Here is a 20,948-nt window from a genome sequence, read left to right as displayed (position 1 = left end):
TCAGGGGTGAACATGGCGACTGTGGCGGGATCGTACCCATCTCACCCGACGTTCGCACCAACGTCAGTCGGAAGTCAAACGAATGAAAACTGGACGGGAAATGCATATCGCAGTTCTCAGTAGGGGAGTATGCGAACTGCGAGATGGATTCCCTGACTCCCCAAGAAGAAGAAGAAGAAGAAGAAGACGGTAACACCACTTTGTGTAAAGTTTCGACCTATCAAAATTCATGTTTGGCGGATAATCTTGTTTTGGATAGTAAACCTTTAGTCAATTCAAAATTGAACGTTTCGAGAGATATAGAAATTTTGGAACATCGCACAATTGCTCCTGTGTTTTCGATTTGCTTCGTGATCGATGAACGGGAATGTGAGAGTGATGGTGACCGAGGGGTCATTCTCACATACCCGTCACCGACATTACAATGCTCGATTGGTGGTTTATCTCTCATCTGTATCCTGGATTCTGGTGCAGATATCTCACTTCTGTCTATGGATGCGTGGAGAAAGATTCAATCAGTGTATCCATCTGCTAAGTTACGCCCAAATACTAACTTAACGTTAAAAGGATTTGCTGGAGATGAAGTTCATCATGTTAAAGGTTTTCAAGTGTTGAATTTAACCATTCAAGGTCATATTTTTGAAGTGCCACTATACGTGGTTGCCAAATTAAAACCCGATTGTATTTTAGGTTACCCTTTCTTTATTAGATACAAAGTTCTCCTGAATTGTAAATCGCGGAAAGCTTCCTTGGAAACAGATTCATCAGAAATGGTAACGTGGGATCTAGAACAACCAAATCGTTGTCTGGTCGCAATTGCTGATATTTCAAAAGAACATCTAGAAGAGACTTTATTCACACCTTCGGTTACAGTAGATGATATTCAGGCATACATCTCAAAGCGTTCAGATCTTCAACCCGAACATAGGCAGCAGCTGGCTAAATTACTCTTAAAGTACCGACGTTTGTTTACGGAGAATCCGCGAGTGGTTAAAGTGGAACCGTATCGCATACAGCTCTCCGACGACTCACCAGTGGTCGGAAAGATGTATCCGGTACCAGTTCATCTTCAAAAGGAATTTGAAGAGGTTCTAGAGAAATGGTTGCGTCTTGGAATCATTATTGAGGGACCATCTCCCTATCGATCCCCAGTTCATGTGGTTCGGAAATCCTCGGGCTCACTAAGGCCAGTTTTGGACCTGAGAGGACTCAATGAGAAGGTCATCTGTCCAAAAATCCAAGTTGAACCCATTCCTGATCTTATTGCTCGAGTCAGTGGCGCATCTGTTTTCGAGTTTAGATTGTACCCAATCCTTTCATAGTATTCCTTTGCATCCGGACAGTTACAAGTACGTCAGCTTCGTTTATAAAGGTCATCAATATCAACTAACGCGTTTAACTATGGGTCTTAAATCATCACCGGCGATATTTCAATCAGTCATGCATTCATTGTTCAGGTTATATCGTTTAAAGAATATCTCCTTATATACTTGGATGACGCTCTATGTTTTTCATCTTCTTTCGATGATCATTTTCATCATCTGGAGACTGTTTTCAAAATTCTTCATTCAGCTAACCTCTCGTTAAATTTTCATAAATGTAATTTCCTTGCAACAGAAATTCCTTTCCTCGGACACATCATATCTGGGACTTCAGTGAAGATACATCCTAAAAGTAACGAGGCCATCAGATGCTTCCCTCTTCCACGGACGAAGAAAGCTCTACGGAGATTTCTTGGTCTTGTGGGGTGGCGGAAGCGACATTTCAAGAACTTCGCTGAATTAACAGCTCCTTTTTATGACTTATTAAAGAAGGATCGGAAGATTGAGTATTCTCCAGAATTGTTACAGCGATTCGATCATCTTCGAGATCTATTAAGTAGTCCACCAGCGCTGGCTCAACCAGATTTTTCGTTAGATTTTCACCTTTACAGCGATGCCTCTGCGGAATGTCTTGCCGGGTTCGCGGCGCAATTTCCTCCTGGTCATGACGACCTAGAGGTGATTGCTTACGCGAGCAGGCGGATCAAACCACATGAGATCTCTTTATCCATCTTCCAGCTTGAATTAGCAGCAGTTTTGTTTCTGTGCGAGAAATTTTCTTATTTCATTCTAGGGCGACGGACGATTGTCCACTGCGACAATGCCGCCGTAACCTATGCTTTTGGTCTTCGTAACCTTGACGCCCGAACCACTCGTTTGATCTTAAAACTCCAGCGTTTCGATCTCCAATTCGTGCACATAAAGGGCTCGGATAACGAGATTGCCGATTTACTCAGTAGGTCTCCTCCTGAGATACCGGAAGTGAAGGAAGAGCACTTCATCAATTTTTTGACGTCTGCAGATTCGACCTTCTTGGATCTTACAGAAGTAAAACGAAAACAGCAACAGGATGCATATTGTGAGAAGTTGTATAGCATCTGGAAGGATTGTCATGACAATGCACGAATTTGTAAAGAAAATGGTTTGATTTATCTTCGATCTCCACAAAATTCCCATTGGTTACTGGTCATTCCTGCCAGTATGACAAAATCAGTTGTTTCGGCGATTCACAACCGTGGACATTTGGGAGTAAAGCGATGCTTATCTTTCGCCAAGGCTATGTTTCACTGGAAAGGAATGCGTGAAAGTTTCACTCAGTATATTCAGGAATGCCTTTCCTGTGCACGCACCAAGTATTCGTATCGGGTGATTCGGAAGGGATCCTATCATGTAGAGGCCTCTTCTCCTCATGAGAAGCAATGCTTAGATCTGGTAGGACCACTCCCGAATAGTCAGGGATACAAATATATTCTCACGATTCTGGACGTTTACAGTCGCTTTGTGTGCTTCTTCCCACTGAGAACGGCGCACGCAAAGGAGATTGTGGCGGTCCTTGAGAGGAGATATTTTTATAATCTACCTTATCCCAAATACTTGGTGAGTGACCAGGGCCCGCAGTTCCTCTCGCGAGTCTGGAAGGAGTTTTGCCAAAAACATCGAGTACAACATATACTGACCACGCCTTATCATCCTTCTTCCCATGGCATTGTCGAAAGAAGGCATCGAGACCTCCATCGGATACTTCGTCTATATTGTCATGATAATCAAGCCAGATGGAGCTATTATCTCAAGGAGGCGCAAGACTTATGCAATCATTCAATGTGCGAATCCCTGGGATGCACTCCGGCGGAAATATTCCTCTCTTACTCAGCTTCTCAGGATTTCAAACGAAATTTCTATTGGCCAAAGGAATCTGAATCTGTACCTGACGATAAGAAATTCGTTATTTCCATACCTGCGATAAAACCGAAAAGGGAAAGGAAAGAAGAAGAAAAGAAAGGAAAAGATGAGATAAAAGAAGGTTCTCTGGTAATGTTAAAGACCCATTACTTATCATCGGTACCAAAGAAGGTATTCTCAAAATTCATGTTCACATATCTTGGACCATATTTGGTAACTAAACTTTTCAGGAATTCAGCTCAACTTCAAACATTATCAGGAGAGAATATTGGAGTGCAAAGCTACGATAACCTAAAACTTTTTCGATGTTCAGATCTCAAGCGACGACAACTTCTTGGCGAGGCAGAGAATCCATAAAAGCTCAAAGGCGAAAATAAATCATTTTAGGATTTTAATTAGGTTAAGAGATTTAGATTAATATAAATGTCGTTTATTTTTCTTTTAGTGTAGATAAATGTTGTTAGTGTATTCATGATGTAAGAAAAAAAATTTTTTTTCTCCAAGGACCGCGGAAGATGATACCTCCCAACATGGAGTTATCATGTTGAAAATTTTCGAACGCCCTGTATAATAATGTAGAATAATATATAATATAGGATATGTAAGGATGTAATGTTGTCATTTAATTTTCTTGTAATATTAGAAGGTAGGATTGAGTTAGGACGTGCATTAAAATAGGTTTAGGATTTTATTTCGTATTTAATGTCAATGTTTTGTTTATTTCTATCTTAATTTCCTATATTTCTTTAATAATATTCTGCTTATTTCTTTTATTTTTATCTGTAGAACGCTTTTCCTATCTCCAATCATTCTGAAAACTCTGTCAAAATTTTCTTTAAGAATTTTATTCAAAAATTATTCTTCATAAAATTCTTTAGATTTTCAGCCATTTTGATAGAAAATCGTCAAGATTCACTCGGTTTTGGTGCATCATCTTCAATCTTGTCTTGTGTGACGTCAGTAGCACAGATTTACAGAATTATTTATAATTGGTCGCTTTCCTTTGAACTCTCCGATAATTAGCTCATCTTCAATCTTCAGACTGTTACGTCACATTGTTGTTGTACTGTAATGGCGTCAGCCTAAGAAAGCAATCCTCAGTTACTGCCCGTCAGATATTATCGGCATAAAGTGATAAAGGAAGCCGCTCCAGAACGGATTTTTACTACTAAAAGATCTAAAAAGGTTCGATTGCAAAATTTGCGATAAATTTTGTGTTATTTATTGAACGGAACGGAGCGAGTAGCGAGGGGAATTAGTGAAGCGAAGCAGCCCAATGTTGTAAGTTGTCTGTATGCACTATGGACGAAATCTGATTTCTATATTATTGGATCCTGATTTTTTGGAAGAACCGTGATAGTTAATAGCCTTTAACTGGTTCAGGTTGGACTGTATATTATAAAGGATGTGAGTGATAGTTGTTTCTTCTGGAACTATGAAATCCATCACAAAAATAAATAAGAATGGTTAACAGGAACGGGTACTTGTAAGGACAACATTGGATTCTGCTTGCATACAAACTCATCCGAACTGTAAGTAAGATTTACTTTATTTCTAAAGTGGTTTCAAGCGAAGTAACTTGGTAGCCTGGATTTATGAATATTTTCTTTTTAACCTCGAAATTCACCAAGTTATACCGTTGGAATATGGTGTTTAGTGAAACATAATAATATAACTATGTCTTCGTAAATTCCTTTCCCGTAGGATCTATACAATTACTGAGACAATATGTGACGGCTTAGGCTTATCTATAAAGGGGGGGGAATAAAAGGTAGAGCAAATACTGACGGAATATACATGCGAGTGTAAAATTTTCATTTAGAGTGACCATCAAAATTCCTGTTATTCAAAGAAAGCAAAAATCTTGTGAAAGGCTATATGCAGTATTCTTTATTATTGTTGTGATTTTCTTTTTTTTATTTGGCTATGCATCATTTGGCTGTACATTAGAACCAAGCTAAACAAATAGGATAGGAATGACGTTCTCCGGTATAGAACATATATTCAATATATTTTATTCTCTTTTAAAAGTTTTTTTTAACCTTAACGTATCCGTAAAGTATGAGAAAGAAACCGAAGCTGTACTTTGATAAAAGAAGCACGATGGGTCGTTTTGTCATAAGTTTCCGATAGGGGCAATTGGTTTCCTACACCGTGCGAACATTCATATAAATTTTCTTTTAGTAACAAAATCCCATTAAAAGAAATGTGGCCTGGACTGCCAACCAAAGCGTTTTTACGTTATAAAACAAATTTGTTGGTGTGAGTGTGTAGTGTGAATGTGTCTTAGGTTAGTGTAGGTTAAGGATTTAGTGATTTCATGTGTATTTTTGTAATAAAATGTGTAGGCAAGAAATGAATAAATATAGGAAAAGGGTGCCTAGTAATTGTAGCTGCTGTGAACAGCTAAAACATAAGATTTTTTTTTTAAAAATGAAAGATATGAATGCCAGTAAGAGGCACTTTCCTTGTTATAGACGAAAATAAGTGACTATTAATAAAGTAATAAATATTGGGAATATGTGAAATAAAATTGAAAGTTATGAGAGTATGTGTGCATGTAATATTTTAAAAATGGTTGGTCACGAATTGTGACACGCACGGTAAAATGATTCTTTAAAGTGTAATGCGATGTATTGTTGTGCCCCTAAACTAAATGTAAACAGTTTGTATAAAGCTTCGGTGAAACAAGTAAAGCTTCAGGTTGACAATTATGTTTTATTCCATATAACAGAGATACAGTAGAGTAGAAATTTTTATAGTAAAACATGATTTAGTCGAGATCAATAGTGCGTCTTCCTATCAATCCGATAAATGAATCATCGAAGGGAAAATGATATGAGTGAAACATTACGGGGAACCCATCAGTGAATGTCACGTATCCTGAGATTTTTTTTTATTTACTTTCCAAATTTCGAGTTTATTTATATTTTTTTTTCCGTTGCGCAAACTTCATTTAGATAATACACTTGTAGGGCAGGTCTTCTGAGTTTGATCCTTTCTCCCATGACTATGGAGCGAGTGAGTGCATCCCCGGTTGCGAGCTATTCTTCTGTGATGGCCACATAGACTTGTAGCTGGTTAAACTGGTGATATACTTAACCACACCTTGGTCCCGAGAAAGCGAACATCTGAGAACAACAGTAGACACGAATACACATAAACAAACAAAATAAAATTCATAAATATTTTTTCACTAACAAGAATATAATGCCATTTTAAAATCTCATGTTGACAAATGCACTGCGGAAAGTAAAAAGAAAATGTTTTCTTTGAATAAACATGAAATGCGTGGCAAATAAAAAAGGTGTCGGATGAGAAGAGGATCTCTTTTAACCTTTTTGTCCAAAACATTTATTAATAAAATGGTGAAAAATGTTGCGTCACAGGGGAGAAACTTTATTTTGGGAGATCTTAATGAGAGTGTTTGGTTTAGTTTGATGGCAGACAGTACTCAAGACATTTCAGTCATACAGCAGTTATAATCGTCCCCTGGTTATAGAAGTATTTTTTGTGGACGCTCTGTATATTTCATACAGTAATTATTTTTCGATTTATATTTTATTTTGCGACGCAAATAAGTTCTTTCTTCGATGGGAACTGTTTTTCTTTCCACGCAACATGACAAAGGGGTATTTTATCGTTCACTCATATATATATATATATATATATATATATATATATATATATAACGTTGCTTTGTGGTGAGAATATTTTAGTGAGCGACAAAGGTTCTCAGTGTTTCTTCCTTACATATTAATACGCAAGAACTATGTTCTATAGTTATTTGGAACTGAATCAAGTGTATTCTCCAATCATTTATGGAAATATTGCACACCAGGTGTCTGAGCGCCAGAACGACGACAGCCACATCGCTTTACCAGTTCGTTACTTAAACGTTCTCACACCCAAGTTATCGCAATGTCTTGTGCGTCGTGGCCAGTGGACTAAAATTAACGTTAATTCTTTTTCATATTCGATTTGCATGTACATACAGGTGATTTAACCTGAATGCTTTTGAGAATGAACTGCCAACACTGACCAAGCGATCAGTGCAGCTCGTATCTCGAATCTCTGAGTTCGAGGAGTGTTACTCCGTATTTTGAGGCAGCAACCACGTACGTTATATCGGGCATCAAGCATAATGTTGTGTTAGGGGACATACGTTATTAGCCAGTCAAGGACCTAGTTATGGCTAGCCCCAATCAGTGAAATCCCAGGTTCACATACCTAGTGCGTATTAATTATAAACGCGCCCTTCAACATTTTCATTCCATTTAGGTGACTGTCTACACATTTTTGCTGAAGACTAATGTCGACCTCTAAGATTTTTTTGGAGCAGCAACAATACTACTTCGTGGAATCATCCCGATGTTACTCCTACAGTGCTAATCCCCCATCTGCATTAATGGTGTGAGAAAAGCATCTATAGTGAAATCCCAATCGTAATCTTCCATACAGATATGTAGAAGTGATAAAGGGCTATAGTGTAGTGAAAAAGCAAAGTGTGATCTTATTAGTGAAAATAATTATATATATATCTTCAGTGTTGAGTGTTGTGGTTGTTTCTCTCAGTTATTTTTTTAATAGTATTTTAATAAATAAGCATGGTGTCGTTTAATCCAGTGTGTTTTGTTGTATGTATGAGTAGTTTTTGTGTACGCTGTGGTCTGAATGAGCGTCTGATCGTCTGTGAGGTTTTCCAGACGAGACATCCGAACCTCTCGGTACCAATGCTCATCTCGTTATTGAGACTGGCGGTCAATTTGGGAACAATTCTGTAATCCCTTTTTAGAGATGTCCTTCAATGTCTTACCCAGGTAAGTCCAGGTCTCCTGAAAATACTCATTGGTAGGACAGCGGAGGACAGGTCCCGGAAAGCGGTTATACAGTTATTTGTGTTCGGTACGTTTTTCCAGGGAAAACCTAAATGAAAAAAAAAAAAAAAAAAAAAAAAACTCCTGGAATTGTGTGCCATACAGGATTCAAGTGGAGAAGGCATTTACAATGAAGTCGTAAGTAAACTGGAAAAACATCAGGCTTTCCGATGATAATGAAAAAAAATATAGGAAATCACGACGAAAAATATAGGAGGTTTCGTGAAGCTGTGAAAAAGGAACATTTCAATTATCCAATAGGTAGAAATAAAAAAAAAAAAATATACACCAATTGTTATATGAACATACATTCCACTCTAAATATATCTAAATGGGTAATTATCTCGTTGCAAAATTTTATACGAGTTTCTTAGTATCGAAAATGCAGAAACGACAATGGAATGCTGAAAACGGTACGGAGAAGACGCAGAAATACCATTGCACCCTTCCTGGAACAATTATCTGAAATGTAAAATAAAATCTAAAACGTAAACATTCTGCAGCTGGCGCTTTTAAGGAATGATTTGACTATGTGTAACATATTCTACAATTATTTGCCTACAGTTAGTGCAAAAAGTATTGATACATCTAAATAAATTAAGTCTTTAAAATCACTCTATAGAACTTTTTAATGAATATGACGAAACTAGCTTATTTTTTGTTCCATTTTGTAGGTGTATGAATACTTTTTGCGCTAACTGTACATTGTTTGGTGTAATTATCTTTCGACAATGAGCAGGAAAGGACGAAACACAGAAGTCTCCATTAAACCACTCTACTGTGGAGACAAAAGACCCTCCAACCATTCACACCTTATTTCCTGATGATATTTTCATAAGTGGAAGTAGCAATGCCACAAAAATATAGGAGATTTCGTTAAAATGTAGGAAATATAGTTTATAGGAAGAAACGCAAATATATAGGAAAAATAGGAAATATAGGAGCATTGGAAAGCCTGAAACACGGAATTTCCATATCAAATCTTATTGCTTGCTCTTTCGATGGTGCAGGAAATATGAATGGATGTTACAAGGGTCTTCAGGCTCATCTGAAAGCTAACAATCCTAATATCATTTACACTCATTGTATGGGCCATGTTTTAAATTTAGTAGTGGCTGACTCAACTATCAATAGTCCTGAAGCAGAAAATTTGTTTGGTCTTGTAGAGGAATCTGCAACTTTCTTGAACCATTCATAGACAAAGAAGCGTCAAGTGGGGTCAGAAAAATTGTACAGATTACAGAAGATAGGTATTACACGATGGTGGAGCAAATATAAGGCCCTTAAAGCCACTGTTGATTTTGATTTACAACAAGAGGAATTTCAGTCAAGTAAGCTTGCACACTTCTTTTCAGTTTTATTAGAACTGATAAATGGAAATTTTAATTGCAAAACTAAATTTACAGCCGGAAATTTGATTTGGCAATGGAGAAAATTTGAAAATTTGATTATAGCATTTGTTTTGTTGGATCTTTTTTTTTTTTTTTGTGACGTCACCAGTGTCAGGTTTCTACAAAGCAAAACACTAGATTACTCAAAAGCATGTCATTTGGTAAATACGTTGTTGAGTCATATAAGCAAAAAAGATGACAACTTTGAAAACTTGCTAAAGAAACTGGGAAAGTACATTACATCAATTCAAAGTTTTTTTTGAAACCAATGACGTCAAAATAGAAACAGAAATTTCTCTTCGAGAAAAAAGAATCCCACAAAGAAAAAAACTGAGTGGTGAACTCTCTGAATAGGTGGATTTCTCCGATTCTAAAATTGAAGACAATATATTTCAATATTTTAGATTCGGCTATAAACAGCATTTCTGAGAGATTTGTTCCAAACAAGAATATTTTGATTGACTGCTCTTGGTTAGACCCCAAAAAATATGATGAGATTTTATCTAATCATCGAAGAAATTTCTGAAAATGTGTTTCAGAAAATCTGCGAACCCATGAAATACAGTAGATCGAAACTTATACAGGAAGTGAAGTAGTTTGCCATATATTACTCCACATTTCTACAAACTGAAAACCCCTCAAAGGCAAAGGAAGATGATGAAAACAGTGAAGATGATACCGCCGAACAATGTGATGAACTTCTATATGAATACCACAGCCAAGAGAAGAAGAAGTGCTCAAAATGTTTATCGTGTGCATTCAAAACTGTGTATGAGCTTTCTTCCCAGTCAGGTCTCTTTCCAAATTTGTATTCAATATTAAAATATAAAATGACTCTGCCCAGTGTGCAAGTAACTTGCGAGGAAGTTTTTTCCAAACTAAAAATTGTGAAGAATCGCTTAAGGTCCTCTATAACCAATGAGATGCTCTCTCCTCTAATGCTTATTGCAGTTGAAAGAGATTTGTTTTCAAATATTGACAAAGATCAGGTGATTGATGAAATAGCCAAATCAAGCGATGAACTGAAGTTATTAAAATAAGTACTGTTAACGCGAAAACGATTAATGTTCTAATATTGTATTGATTCTTGATCAGTTTTGTGTTTCTACAAAATCTGTATCTTACCTTTTTGAAACTTGCAGTTATGGAAATATAGCCTGTGCTATGTAACTGTAATCCATTCATTGGTTGAATCACATTTATATTTTACGTATGTATGATTTCTTTGGTGTGTAAGAAAACTATATTTTAAATATAATATTTTAAACTTTGGTTGTGAGTCTGGTTTTAGCGGTAATACGGAAACGAATCATTATAGAAAGTTACTAGCTCATTACATTTTGCTAACAGTGATTTACAATTTAAATGTAAAATGACGTTACAAACAGTTTGGGGGGACCCAAGCAGTCATCAGCGCCAGGGGCCCTCGATGTAGCCAGTCCGGGCCTGAAAATCAGTACAACGTATTTTTATCAGGAGCCTTTTGTGAATGACTCGGCAGACTCATCGCATTTATGGTCAATTAGTCCCGGTTTCGAGTTCAAATGGAAGACAATTTCTCTCGGATGTAAGCCGAGAAGTGGTTTGGATTCCGCTTTAAGCTTATGTGACCGCTTCAAGCATAACCCCGTTGTTGCATAATAACACCAAGGCGAAACAAACTTATTTCTGTCCATATGTAATATAAATACATAGAGCAAGTTATTTAAACCAAGAAAAACCGGGTTTAAACCAAATAAAGTTTTTTTCTAATAAAGAAAAATAAAAACTATGGTTTTTGCCAACCCTGGAAATATTAAATCACAGGCTCCAGTTGCAAAAGTCGCCATCTCTTTCAAGCATTTAATGCATGCTGTAGTAAAATGAAAGTAAAACAAGTTTCGAGAAGTAAAAATCCATATTTAAAATTCCTTGACTTTTCCAGGATTTTTCTGCTTTTCATAAAATTCTTTGATTTTTCGACATTTTAAGAGTAAGTTGAATTCCCTGACTTTTCCAGATTTTCCAGGTCGGTGGGAACCCTGATGATGTATACCAAGTCTCTTTTTACATAAGTACTTAGATTCTCGGTTAATTCAGACCAAAAGGAAAAACCTATTTATTCAAAGTGTTAAGCACTGTGTATTTCACGAAGATGATGTTATGTATCCTACTTATGAAAAGTTTAATGGGTTCTGGTTGTCTTTAGAAATGTAGCTGGAAGTTTGCACGACATGAACTTAAGAAATACTTCATGATTTTTGGGTGTTTTCGTGGAAATGGGTGTTGAGATGTAACTTCAATTTTATAGCTCAGTTTGTCAAGTTTCTTTTAAGGCTGTTTTAGTTTCCAGCGAACTTGAACAATCACTCAAAGAACAAAACTTGCAAATATTTAACATTCTCTGTATGTTAAATATACGTCAACTCCGTTCTTTGAGTAATCACTTCTGAGATTCCTTTCAAATCAAATAGCCACTGAATTTCCAGAAGTCGTTAACAACAAGCTTCAGTAGTGACAACACAATAATAATGTTTTGTCCCTTGCTTTCTACCTAGAATTAGTTAATTTTTCATAATCTAAATCTAGAACACCAGCAAAAAGGTACGGTTTTTAACTACCAATGAAGCATATATGTTTGTCTTCTCATGTTGTTTAATAAAACTCAACGAAGTCAAATATAATTCAATACAAAAAATAAATATAATGGACATACCTGCAAGCACTGTCTGACAGGTATCCTCGTTATAAGTAACACGTAAACTGGGATCCTCTCTCTGGAGCTTTTCCAAACACTGTTCTAGTGCATTTTGATACGCCTGAAATAAGTTAAAATATGTGTCAATCACAAAGCATCAAGAAAATGAAATACATTAAACGCTTCAACTTATCTAATATATAAAACAGAAAGTAATCTTATTTGTGATTGAATCAGAGAAAAACGGATGAACCGTTTGAAATGAATTTTAAGATTTGAAAAATGAAATTTCTAATTTAATGTCAAATGATATGTCCTTTAGGCCAAAGGAGACGGATAATTTAATGGAAATGAAAGATTGAGATTAAATTTTTGTGTTCTCCCTCCAGAAATCGAACCCGCGATCACGTGCGCGAAACGCACACACATTAGCCACTAGACCAGGGGAAGAATTTCTTGGATATAGTTATCAACTACCTTGAACTGTTTTTTTTTAAATTATTATAATTATTATTATTATTATTATTATTATTATTATTATTATTATTATTATTATTATTATTATTTATCATTTTAATAACATACAAAGAGTAAAACAGTGGACTGGACTGAAACTCAAACCCGAGATCTCCGGCATACCGTGCCAATGCATTAACCACTACGCCACCCAGTTCGTTTCCTAGAACAGCCAAACACTATCTCACCCCTGTAGTCGAAGCAACTAAACTGTGGTACAAGCCATGCAGTCTGAGTGGAGAGCATCGACTACAGGAGTGAGAGTGTTTGGCTGTTCTGGGAAGGGGACTGGGTGGCGTAGTGGTTAACGCATCGCATGGTATGCTGGAGATCCGGAGTTCGAGTCCCGGTCCAATCACTTTTTCACTCTTTATGTGTTATTGAATTCGCACCTACAAAGAATTTGGTGTGTAAAAGTAAGTTTAAATCGGCTGTTTCCTCCTTTTAGTAATATATTTTATCATTTTACTTGAACTAATATGCAAATCCTAACAAGTAAAAGGTCCAAATGGATGAATCGAGTTGTGGGATGAGACATAGTGCGCGTGATAGAGGATGTGAAAATATGTATATGTGCAAAGTTATAGCGGTTGAGCGCCATAAGAAACGGAGAAGGAGGGGGTCAAAGTTGGTGGGAGAAGAGCTATGCTATATTATAGAAATACATCAAATAAACTGTTGAATTGTAAAAATCGTGAAAGATTGACACCACAAACGGTGGTAGTTTCACATATTGGAAAGAAAGAAAAAAAAGGGAATGGGGAAAGTAGATCACGAACCTCCGCCGCCATCTTGAAATCTGTGATATTTTTTGAAATGGAAAGATGATATATCAATTAGGGTCAGCATGTTCTCAAAAAGGCAATTATTAACTTTAGTGAACGTTATCTGTACTCATTTCGAAGATTTAGGATCATCTTTATCGTTATTTATGAAAATCTAAGAGACTGATTCTCGTGTGTTAAAAGTTCGGATTATCACGAAAACACATGTAAGTTAAACATATCTACAAGCCAAGAAAACTGACAGTAAAATTTTTTCACGGCGTGAAAGGTATTTATGAGGAGCTGTCGCTTTATTACGAACAACTATCTTCTACAACTTCAATGGATGATTCTAATTTAAAAACATTTCCTTGCTCTTCTAAATCATTAACGTTATTATCAACATCATCACCATCTTCATCCGGTTCCAAGTCACCAATGTTTGTATCTAATTTACTACAGTTTCATTTTCTTCCAACAACTTTTTAATTCTTTCAAACACACGGCATTCCCCCGACGATGGATCATCATTGCAAGTTCCGAACTCGCGAACCAACATTGTCACAATAATCGAAGGCTTCATATTTCAAACAAACTGATCAAACATAATACTAAACGATAGATACTCGAGAAAGTCATTTCACCCAATAACTTATTTTCCACTACAATTTCATTGCTGTATTCGAAAGCATCCAGATATCACATGCTATGCTCGTCCCAAGTTGCTATTGCTTACGAAGATGGACAAAGAAAGTTGAGTGAAAAATATAGCAAGTGGTAAAAAAAATGTGGTCTACGTACAGTACGTGATAATTGCATTCCAATCTATGAATTGTGTTATGGTCTAAATTAGTATGTCATTTAACAAACGGTAGTTATATAAACTTCACATTATTTTCGACCAAAAGCTCAAACAACAAACAAGCGGAAGCGGTTCATTCAGACCGGAACAGTTCCTTTCGGCATTATATGAAGCAAATTGGAAGTAATGTCATAAATAATAATGTAATAATACACAACTTGGATATTAAATTTCACTGTTAGTTTTCTTGCCTTGAAGATATGTTTAACTTACATGTGTTTTCGTGATAATCCAAACTTTCAACATTCGAGTATCAGTCTCCTAGATTTTCATAAATAACTATAAAGATGATCCTAAATCTTCCATATGAGTACAGATAACGTTCACTTAAGTTTATAATTATCTTTTTGAGAATATGCTTGCCCTAACTGATATATCACCTTTTCATTTCAAAAAATATCTCAGATTTCAAATGGCGGATTTCAAGATGGTGGCGGAGGTTCGTGATCTACTTTACTTTTTTTGGCCAATATGTGAAACTACCGCCGTTTGCATTGTCTACCTTTTACTATTTTTACAATTCAACAGTTTATTTGATGTTTTTCTATAATATAGCATAGCTCTTCTCCCACCAACTTTGACCCCCTCCATTTCTTATGGCGCTCAGCCGCTATAACTTTGCACATACACATATTTTCACATCCTCTATCTAGCGCACAATGTCTCATCCCGCAAATCGATTCATCCATTTGATCCTTTTATTTGTAAGGGGAGGCGGAATGGGGAATCATAATTTATGCGAAAAATTTAGTATCGCAAGAGCCCTTCAAGTTAGGAAGAAACTCTCTCTCTCTCTCTCTCTTATATATATATATATATATATTCCTCATTAAAAATAAGGAGCCACATGTCCTTTTTTTTTTTTTTTTTTTAATTTCCATTTTAAGAGGAAAATGAAATTGAAGAGAATTTGATGGCCTATTCTTTTTAGATTGCTGCACTGAATTTTAATGATTTTTAGTACATGAGTTGGTCTTGGCCTACCTTAGGTTTTTATCACATTATTACCAGTGATTGTGAGAGACAGTGAGAGGTGGGGATGAAACGGGAGTGACAGTAAAATTAATCGAAAACAATCTATATAGGACTTCAGATGGTGTTTAAGTATAAATTCATCCCTCAACAGCATCGGGGTGGGAAAGAGGTAACATGTAAAAATAATCAAAACCAATCGATAATAGTGAAAATGAAATAATATGATTTATACTTTTAGTTATGCCTTTTAGTTTAATTAATGAAAATGAATAACTGTGAAATGAATTATACTTTATCTTCCCACCGGAAATCGAATCCAGGATTATGTGTACACCCTAGCCATTACACCAATAGGGAAAGCCGACCAATACTGGTATCTAATCCATAGTTTTCGGGATCGCTGAGATGAATAGTGATACTTTCGATATCGCATAAGTCTAAATTCACCCTCCATTAACAGGAGGGGTACGGGGTGGAGTGGAAAGAGGTGACATGTAAAAATATTCAAAAACGACTGATATTAATGTCCAATTCATAGTTTTCGGTAGTCGCTGAGATGAATAGTAATTACCCGATGCCGTTTAAATTCAAGTTCAGTATCGGGGTGAGGGCTGAGTGTGGAAAGGGAGTGATATTACAGATTTTTATTATAACACTTTCATTGAAATGCACATCCTAGAGGAGGGGGGGGGGGAGAAGAAGGTTCAAATATTTTCCACAAGCTTATTTTCTCCGTAAGAAGAACAGGCATTTCAGTTAGTTTCAGAATAAATTAATATTAGGAATATTCGTTTTTTATAGCTTACTTCCATATTGGTAAAAATAATGTCGATTTTAAATTATCGGTTAGACTGGAGTTTAGTGTCAGCGCAGAGGCTACATAAGACGTGTATTTACAATTTAAGATGGAATCTGAATCAGCGTAATGTGGTCAAATTTCAATGGTCTCCCAACGGAAATCGAACCCAGGCACCTGTCCTTCAAAGGCACGCGCGGGCTAGTCACTACACCAGTGAGGACGGCAAAATTAACGTAATAATGAAACGCCTTACTATCATCAACATCGAAGTATTTTGTTCAGGATCAAAGATGTACGGAAAGTTTACATACACGAAAGCAGCCCAAAAAGCGGTATTATCTGTAGATACCTATCTGCTCTTCTAATAGATCACTTTATAGGGTCACGAACAAGCTTCAGTGAACTTGTAAGGCAGTCAGTTTACACTTAGTTATACTTCAAAAAAATATTCAAATATGGTTTTAGAGATATACTTTGTATAAATTATGTTTATTTATTTATTTATTATTAAGATTAGTGAAGTTGGTCATATAAAAATCATCTGCAGTCTCTACTTCTGAGGCCGCTTTGGGCTGAGAAGTCTTAACTTCTCCGAGGCAGCTTTATGCAAGGGGACTCTATCCTACCTCCTTCTAATAGCTTTGTGATAGGAGAAACTGATTCCGTCTAAGGCCGCTTATTGGGCTACGGCCAGCATCTTGTGCCAAGGAGGTCCTTTCTACTCAACACTGAAAACACCTATTTAAATTCATTACAAACTTAGAGAAAGATTTTATTAACACTTTGCATGAAAATTTTACACATTTTACAATAAAAGGTGAAGAGCTACATTCCATGTACATTATTGATTCTATTTGTAGAATATTACAATATAAACTAAAAAGGCACTTGCCCTGCTCTTCTCTGCTACAGTGTTACAGTAATTTGAATAGTTATCAATCTTCGAATTTTCGCTCTTCTCACTGGCAGCATTGTCAAGCCACAAATAAGAAAAACGGATTTAGAGAAGAGACAATGAATGGGATCAATTGTATTAACACGCATCTAAAATGTTCATTAAGTGTTCATGAATATTTCCCATGTGATGTTATAAGCTTCCGTTAAGTGAACAATGAAAAACCATATCTAACACTATTTACAACACCGCGTACGTACGAAACAGTTACTTTGATTTTTATTTACGAGGCGCATCCAGAAAGTAAGTTTCCCACGCGTCCCATAGCTAGGAAACCGTATGTTGCGCGAAGCAACTGCGTGTACGTGAAAGAGTAAGGTCCTAGCATGACACATGCACTAGCGGAACTTCCCTAGTGCTCTCAGTAGCGTCGTGGCAGTGGTTGAAGATGGACGTTCCTATTCCAGCTCCCGCCGCGTGTGAAGTGCGAGCAGTAATAAAGTTTTTGAATGCACAGGGCATAGCACCAATCGAAATCCATCGTTAGCTGTGCCAGGTTCATGGGCCTAACGGCATGAGCAAGCAGTTCCTGCAGATTTTCCGCTCCTTATTGCACACCACTGTCACGGAGTGTCTCTTGATCAAGAAGTTTTGTGTTGAAGCAACTGACCCTAGAGCACAAAGAAAGGCGCACAGGGTCAGCACTGACATTTTTGCAACGATACAGCTGACGACGGATTTCAATCGGTGCTATGCCCTGTGCATTCAAAAACTTTATTACTGCTTGCACTTCACACGCGGCGGGAGCTGGAATAGGAACGTCCATCTTCAACCACTGCCACGACGCTACTGAGAACACTAGGGAAGTTCCGCTAGCGCATGTGACATGCTAGGACCTTACTCTCTCACGTACACGCAGTCGCTTCGCGCAACATACGGTTTCCTAGCTATGGGACGCGTGAGAAACTTACTTTCTGGATGTGCCTCGTATTATTATTATTATTCTGAAAAAAAAAAAAAAAACGTAATACGTTGACGAATTAAGTGAACAGATTTTAACATAGCAGGACATACATACCTGAGATGGAGGTTCGATTGAGCAGAAGAACACTGGGTCAGGTATTTTCACTCCAATCCCGAAAGCTTTATCCACTTCCTCATTTGATAAGTTCTTCATTTGAGCCAATTTCTTCTTAGCATTCGACACAGCTGACTGACTACATGTTAATAAATCTCCAGTTACGGTTTTCTACAAGGAAAAGGAAAATCAAGTAAATGAGAATGTTCTGGACTGTGATATCAAGTGTATTCTGATAAGAGGATAGAAGAAAATCAGTTTTTTTTTTTTTCTCGGTGTTAAACGAACATGTACAGGAAGGGGAGGATGACTTTCGCTGGTAACTATACTATAGATGACTTTTCTCTGTTTTGTATTTTTTAAATTATAAAGTTGCATTTCTTGAGCAATCTAAGTTTGTTTACTTATTTTGAAGTGATTCCAAACTTAAGTTTAAAAGTATTTTAATATAACTCAGTCTTCCTGTGTGGTTCATGGTTAAGTCAATTCTTTTCACTTTACGTTAGTATGAAATGAACAAAGCAGAACTTTACGTGCTGTTAATAAGAGAATGTCTCGGTGGTAAGGGCCTTTTTAGGAGGGAAAAAAATGTAATCAGAGAACAGACGTCAACCCATTCCAACTGTTGACTATTAAACTGAATAAATTAAATAAATAAATTCCAATTGAACAAATAAAAATAACAATGAAAAAAGTACTATAACAGGAAAAAGTCAAACCTTTAACCCAGTTACAGCAGCAATATTACCAACAGTAACTTCGGGAACTTCTTCGAAATCATCGGCGTAGGCAACCATCAACTTCTGCATTTGTTCACTTACACTTTGTTTGATATTATGCATCTTTTGACTCTGCAAAAAAAAATAAACAATAAAAAAATAAGTAAATAAAACTAATTGATCTCATCCATTGTATTCATATCAAGAACACTTTTTTTTTTCTTATTACTGTAACTTACAATAATACAATAAAATGTAGAGCAGCAAACACAAATTTTTGAAACACATTTGAATTCAAACATTATGAAGGGTGTCTCATAAGGCACGCAACTTTTGAAATGTTGTCTTTGTTGTTAGTAGTCACGGAGCGCCGAATAGCGCATGATCGCCATCTGTCTTTTGCACGGGTAGGAATGGAGCACTTCACAATGAAACAGCGTAGTGTCAATCTGAAAACTTAACACAAATGTGATGAATGTTGTGCAGAGACTGTTCGCAAACTCCGTGGAATGTTTGGTCAACGTAATGCACCGAACAAATCGACTGTGATGACACTGACAAACATTCCACGGAGTTTGCGAACAGTCTCTGCACAACATTCATCACATTTGTGGTAAGTTTTCAGACTGACACCACGCTGTTTCGTCGTGAAGTGCTCCATTCCTACCCGTGCAAAAAACAGATGACGATCATGCGCTATTCGGCGCTCCGTGACTACTAATAACAAAGACAACAGATGTAAACCGTGTAACGTTCAGTGTTGCCAACTTACTAGAACATATATGGGGGGCATTTCAAAAATTGCATGAATTTATGAGCCACACCCTTTATAACTTGTAAAAAATAACAGCGAAAAAGGAGACGATTAGGGACTCTTTTACTTTAAAATCACACATTCAAAACCAGTCTTAAATGTTTAACACGAGTTTAGTTTGGGGACACGGTAGCTCAGTGGTTGAACACTCATCTCTGGTGAAGTCCTTGGTTTGATCCCCGACCACGTGAATTTGTGGTGGACAACATCGTGTCCGTGGGTTTTCTCACTGCTCTTCCGTTTCCTCCATTTTCATTCCACCAACTCTATCATAATCATTCACTTGCATTAATTAGCAATTTCCTTTAGCCTAAAGGATATATCCGTGGAAGAACGTAAAGCAAGGTATTCCGTTCCATTTTCATTTTACGGGCTTATTTTCTTGTACCCTACTGCAAAAGCGTCTCTAGTGTAGAGGTGAAGAAGATACTATGAAGCAAAACCCCGCAATATGGGAAGCCTCGTTTTCTAAATAGTCCCACAATGTGAGAGACATCGTCTAAAACAATTAAAAAAAAAGTTAAAAGGTAAGATGGTATTATTTGAGATAAGGAATCAAAATTAATGTGTTCATTAAGTTATTCCATATTCTGAATACTCAGTTGGATGGAAGACTCATTTGCTTGCGTTAATTAATCAAAATTTTATTTTCTACTTCCTGGTAGTTTAACCTACTTAAGCGAAAATGACACATTTAGGAGGAGAGAACGACTTAAGAAAGAAAAAAAAACTAAGCAGTTTTGATACTAGTCTCTCGTCCTGCTTCGAAATAATCTGTTTTCTATAGCATATGTTCTGTTTTCTATATCATATTCACAAAAGTGTGCATGATTTGATAAAAATGCTAATCCTAAATATCATTAGAGCTCATTTGCGGCTACATGAATAGCGTACGCGTCTCCGGTGCGGCAGATCCAGATTAGATTCCCTACTGGGAGTTCATGTGGTTTGGATTCAACGTTAAGCTATAAATCCGGGTTTCACATAACCTCGCTGTTGAACGGATCGCTAAACCTGCAACTCAACCAACCATCTAAAATATAATTCTTTGATAAATACAAAGAGTATTGTATTTTATTTCGCTGTGAACGCCAGTTACCGGCATCTTTACTTTTAGTAAATGAAAAAGAATAGTTGTTATTGTAGTAGTTGTTGTTGTTGTTTACAATAATATTAATAATAAAATAAAAAATGAGTGTTCATAATCCTATATTCTAATGCCGTTCACACAGTATTCAATTCTACGTCCCGTAGAGAGAAGATCTTTGTCTATACAATACTGAGAACTATTGGTCAATTCGTTCTGAAGTTTCTGGCAAACGAATATATAAAGTGTAATCTCATTTTCCATGGAGATTCT

General features: G+C 36.6%; 1 protein-coding gene across 2 annotated transcripts in view; it reads right to left on the bottom strand.

The window, feature by feature from the left end:
* The window catches only part of mRRF2 (mitochondrial ribosome recycling factor 2), a 95,849-nt gene that overhangs the window by 39,270 nt on the left and 35,631 nt on the right, over positions 1-20,948 (bottom strand). For both annotated transcript variants that reach the window (XM_081730541.1, XM_081730542.1), the window contains exons 7-9: positions 18,775-18,906; positions 18,056-18,226; positions 12,185-12,287 (exon numbers count right to left, since the gene is read on the bottom strand). In XM_081730541.1, coding sequence (XP_081586667.1) covers positions 12,185-12,287; positions 18,056-18,226; positions 18,775-18,906 — 406 coding nt within the window. The remainder of the gene's footprint in view (positions 1-12,184; positions 12,288-18,055; positions 18,227-18,774; positions 18,907-20,948) is intronic.

Source organism: Thermobia domestica, chromosome 11 (genome assembly GCF_964235325.1).
Source record: "Thermobia domestica chromosome 11, izTheDome1.hap1.1, whole genome shotgun sequence".
Classification (NCBI taxonomy): Eukaryota; Metazoa; Arthropoda; class Insecta; order Zygentoma; family Lepismatidae; genus Thermobia; species Thermobia domestica.
This window is presented reverse-complemented; position numbering and strand designations above follow the sequence as displayed.